Below are 1,191 nucleotides of genomic sequence, written 5' to 3' on the forward strand. Positions count from 1 at the left end.
ACGGACAAGGTGAGCGTGGACGTCCGCGCGCCCAAGTCCGGCACCATCACCAAAACGCTGGCCGACGTGGACCAGACGGTGGAGATCGGTGTGCCGCTCTTCTCTATGGTGTTCGGCGGTGAGGCGCCCGCTTCTTCTCCCGCCCCTGAAGCTCCGGCTTCTACTCCCACGCCGGCACCGGCCTCGACGCCGGCACCTGCCGCGACGCCCGCCACGCCCGAACCGGCTGCCGGCGCCAACCCGCTGCTGGCCACGCCCGAACGCGCGTCTCGTCGCGAGAAGATGAGCCGCATGCGTCTGCGCACAGCCGAGCGTCTGAAAGAGTCGCAGAACACTGCGGCCAGCCTCACGACCTTCCAGGAGGTCGACATGTCCAAGCTTATGGGTCTGCGCAAGCAGTACAAGGACGCGTTCGAGGCCAAGCACGGCGTCAAGCTGGGCTTCATGTCTGCTTTCGTTAAGGCCAGTGCTTCGGCGCTGCTTGAAGTGCCCGGCGTTAACGCAATGATCGACGACGAGCACCAGGAGATCGTGTACCGTGACTATGTGGACATGAGCGTGGCCGTGTCAACCCCTAAGGGTCTAGTGACCCCGGTGCTGAAGAACACGGAGTCTATGAGCTTCGCTGACGTGGAGAAGGGACTGGCCGAGCTCGCTGCCCGCGCGCGTGACGGTAAGTTAACGCTCGAGGAGATGACGGGCGGTAATTTTACCATCTCGAACGGCGGCGTCTTCGGCTCGCTCATGGGCACGCCTATCATTAACCTGCCGCAGTCCGGTATCCTCGGCATGCACGGCACGAAGATGCGCCCCGTCGTGGTGGACGGAGAGGTGGTCGCGCGTCCCATGATGTACCTGGCGCTCACGTACGACCACCGCCTCATCGACGGCCGTGAGGGCGTCACGTGCCTCAAGGCCATCGCCGACAAGATCGAGAACCCGGAGCGTCTGCTGCTCGACATTTAAGGCGCCTTATACTCGAGGGTGGGAGAAGTGCAAGGAATATATACAGAAGGAATAAAATATGTTTCTTGCAGGTAAAATTACGGTTATTTACTCATTCTGACGGAAGAAATCCTGCACGATGTAAGGAATGGTGTCGTATTCAGTGCACGAGCGGTAATATTCCTTGTCTAGCGCTTTTTTGATGAAGATGTTGCAGAATGATGTGAGCAATTTCTTGCGTGTGTT

The 1,191-nt window shown here is 59.4% G+C and overlaps 1 protein-coding gene across 1 annotated transcript; it reads left to right on the top strand.

Annotated features, from left to right (window-relative positions):
• Positions 1 to 105: 105 nt before the first annotated feature.
• PPTG_18304 (hypothetical protein) lies at positions 106 to 1,038 on the top strand (the record flags this gene model as incomplete). Its single annotated transcript, XM_008916363.1, has 1 exon — positions 106 to 1,038. The coding sequence occupies one exon, from the start codon at positions 106 to 108 to the stop codon at positions 964 to 966; it is 861 nt and encodes a 286-aa protein (XP_008914611.1). The 3' UTR covers positions 967 to 1,038.
• Between the last annotated feature and the right edge of the window lie 153 nt (positions 1,039 to 1,191).

The sequence above is a fragment of the Phytophthora parasitica genome (assembly GCF_000247585.1).
Source record: "Phytophthora parasitica INRA-310 unplaced genomic scaffold supercont2.82, whole genome shotgun sequence".
NCBI classification, from domain to species: domain Eukaryota; phylum Oomycota; class Peronosporomycetes; order Peronosporales; family Peronosporaceae; genus Phytophthora; species Phytophthora nicotianae.